The 3,092-nt window shown below is 48.0% G+C and overlaps 1 protein-coding gene across 1 annotated transcript; it reads left to right on the top strand.

Annotated features, from left to right (window-relative positions):
- Positions 1-605: 605 nt before the first annotated feature.
- On the top strand, positions 606-1,541 carry LOC135888084 (olfactory receptor 51G2-like). Its single transcript, XM_065415899.1, has one exon. It carries the CDS (start codon positions 606-608, stop codon positions 1,539-1,541), a length of 936 nt encoding a protein of 311 aa, XP_065271971.1.
- The last annotated feature ends 1,551 nt before the right edge of the window (positions 1,542-3,092 follow it).

Consider the following 3,092-nt stretch of genomic DNA (forward strand, 5'->3'; position numbering starts at 1 on the left):
GTGTCCACCCTGCTATACGGCCACACTCAGAAGTGGAGGGCCAGAAAGGGTGTCTTTAGGAAGGTCGCAACTGTAAAATCACATAGTGCTCAAGTCGGCTGTGGAACTCAGAGCCACAAGATATCAATGGGTCCAAGAACTTAGAAAGTTTCAAAGAGGGAAGGGATGTTAATATGGCTAAGCAGAAAATTCAATTACAGTAATGAGGGTTTTTAAAAGAGTCTTGTAAGGGCTCTAAACCTTCCTGCTTATACCACAAAACATGTCTCTAATTAGTGGGTGTCAGGGGAAAACATTCCCTGGGAGCAGGTTATCTCATAGCTGCCTATTACAGAGCTTCTTGGACCATCCTCTGCAGCATCTGGAACTGGCCCCTGGATACTCAGCTATATGGATGACAGGTCTGATCCAGTCTGGCAATGCCTATCTTCCTATCAGTGGTGAAAATCCAAGACAATATTTTTGCTGATCTTTCTTCAGTTCCTGGGAGTCTCTAGTCTTCCACTGAGAGCAGAAAGATGTCTCGTTAAATATTATCTAGTCTCCTGTTCTTTTTTTTTTTCAGGAAGGAAAGCTCAAAACTCCTCAGACCAGCCTGGTATATTATGCCATCTGTCAATGACACCAAATTAAACTTTGCAGTGTTCCTTCTCACCGGGATACCTGGACAGGAAGACGTTTATCTCTGGATCTCTATCTCCTTCTGCTTAATGTATGTTATTTCAATAGTTGGAAATTCAGTCATTCTGTTCATTATAAAAACAGATCCAAGCCTCCATGAGCCCATGTACATTTTCCTTTTCATGTTGGCCGTCACAGACCTGGGCTTATCCATAGCCACCATGCCAACGATACTGGGCATATACTTGTTTAACTCTAGGGAGATCAGCCTCGATGCCTGTTTTGCCCAGATCTTCTTCATCCACTCACTTTCATTAACTGAATCCTCCATGCTGTTGCTGATGGCCTTTGACCGTTTTGTTGCGATCTGTAACCCACTGAGATATGCTTCCATCTTAACTCCACCGAAAATAGCCAAAATGGGACTGGTGTTTGTGCTGAGATGGATGACTCTAATATTCCCACTCCCCTTTCTCCTGAAACAGTTCCGATACTGTCGAGCCAATGTCCTCTCCCATTCCTACTGTCTGCATCAGGAGGTCATGAAGATGGCTTGTTCGGACATCACAGTCAACAGCATCTATGGCTTGTCTGTTAAACTCTTAACGGTTGGGTTGGATTTTTTGCTCATCTTTCTCTCTTATGTGATGATCATCAAAACAGTGCTGAGCGTCGCATCCCCCATGGAGTGCCTCAGGGCCCTGAACACCTGCGTCTCCCACCTCTGCGCCGTCCTGCTCTTCTTTACACCAGAAATCGGCTTGTCTGTGATACACAGATTCGGATATAGCTCTTCTCACTTGCTTCAGATTCTCCTAGGCTATGTCTACCTGCTCGTCCCGCCCCTGCTGAACCCAATCGTGTACAGCGTGAAAAGCAAACACCTTCGTGCGAGAATAATCAGGGTGTTCATCAAATAAAGAGTCAGTTCATCACCTGGATCCAGCACTGCTGACATTGGACATGAAAAACATGGGTCACCTATTCCATCCTGGACACTTACATCTGAGACAACATGAGCTAGTGATCTCCACTCTGTAGAGAGTGGTTCAGGTGGGGTCTAAGACCTGGAGTAATGGGTGGTGGTTAGATTCAGAGTTCAATTCAGAGTTTAATATCTGGCAGACTGCTTACACCCAATCCCCACTGCAGCCATGAACTCAGCTGCATGCAAATCCATCTCTGGCTGGGAAGAAAGGGATAGGGTTGCTTTTGTTCTGACATTTCCAAAGTAGTCTGTCACAGTTCCAAAAAGTAGCACTATTTCTTCTCGGTAGCTCTCTTTCCTTCTCCTTTCTTGGGTTTTCCTTTACTATGGAGCTTCTTCAGCCGTCTCATCTCTTCCTTAAAATCTTCATGTTCATCTCTGTAGAGGCCAAAGAAGCAGAGTTACTTCATGAGGGCTAAGTAGGTGTTGTGAGGGGGATTCTAATTGTAGACTTCCTTTCGTTTTGGCAAAGGGCTGCTCTCTGAACAGCTTCACTACTTTCATGGACTTATTGTCTGTTGGCCTGACAACTTCTCCAAATATCCGGGCACTCAGCTGTCCCAAACACTGTTGAGGGAGGGCAGTGCACTGGTGGAAGGAATCCAAGCAGGCAGCAGCATTTAAAAATTGAATGTGGTCGAGGAGAGCCAGGGGACAGATGAGATGTTGGCTAATAAAGAGCCATATCGGTGGCTGCTCCAACCTCACTATTCTTGCTGATACAGTCAATAAAGAGAAGGGATGTGGATGTTGTTTCCCATTACACCTGGCCTGTAGCTGTTCTGTCTCTGGTTAAAAAACAAGGGGCCATGCAAAAAGCTGGAAGGCTGTTGTGGAGTCGCAGTCTTGGCCCTTCCTGAGCACTCTGGGTGTTGCATGATCCATGGGGGCTGCTCCAGTGGTGGACAGGGGCTATTCAAGGGGCACGGAAACTGACCTTTGTGCTACACCCTGGGCCAAGTGCTTGTGACTGAGTCGTGTCAGAGACATGATTAACATCAGAGCCCCAGGAAAAGTCATTCACACAACCCCCCCCACCTCCCTCGTTGATGGCTCTGCACACCACACATCTGCTGAGCCCACTCCCCACCGAGGCAGGGCAGAGCTGCGTGTGTGAGTGAGGGTCTGACACACAGGAGACCTAGTAAGACACTGAGGCCCAGATTCCCTCCTCCTCCCCTCAGTTTGTGATGCCCCAGCAATGCAAAGGGGGTGGAAATGGGCCTCAACTCCCCAACAAAGATGGGGCTAGCTCCTATCCCAGTCCAGCACATTCACTATAGGGTGACCACCTCTCAAAATGCAAAAGTGGAACACATGCAAGAACCCCGTCCCCTCTGTGACCTCACCCCTGCCCCTTGTCATCCCCCTTGAGATCCCATCCCCTGCTCCTCCTCATTACTCCAGGCTCCATCCCCTGTCCAGGCTATAAGCCACAGCCGGGCCATGATAAAAGCTGCCCGAGAGCAGCCCTCACCTTGTC

Source organism: Emys orbicularis, chromosome 1 (genome assembly GCF_028017835.1).
Source record: "Emys orbicularis isolate rEmyOrb1 chromosome 1, rEmyOrb1.hap1, whole genome shotgun sequence".
Taxonomy (NCBI): Eukaryota; Metazoa; Chordata; order Testudines; family Emydidae; genus Emys; species Emys orbicularis.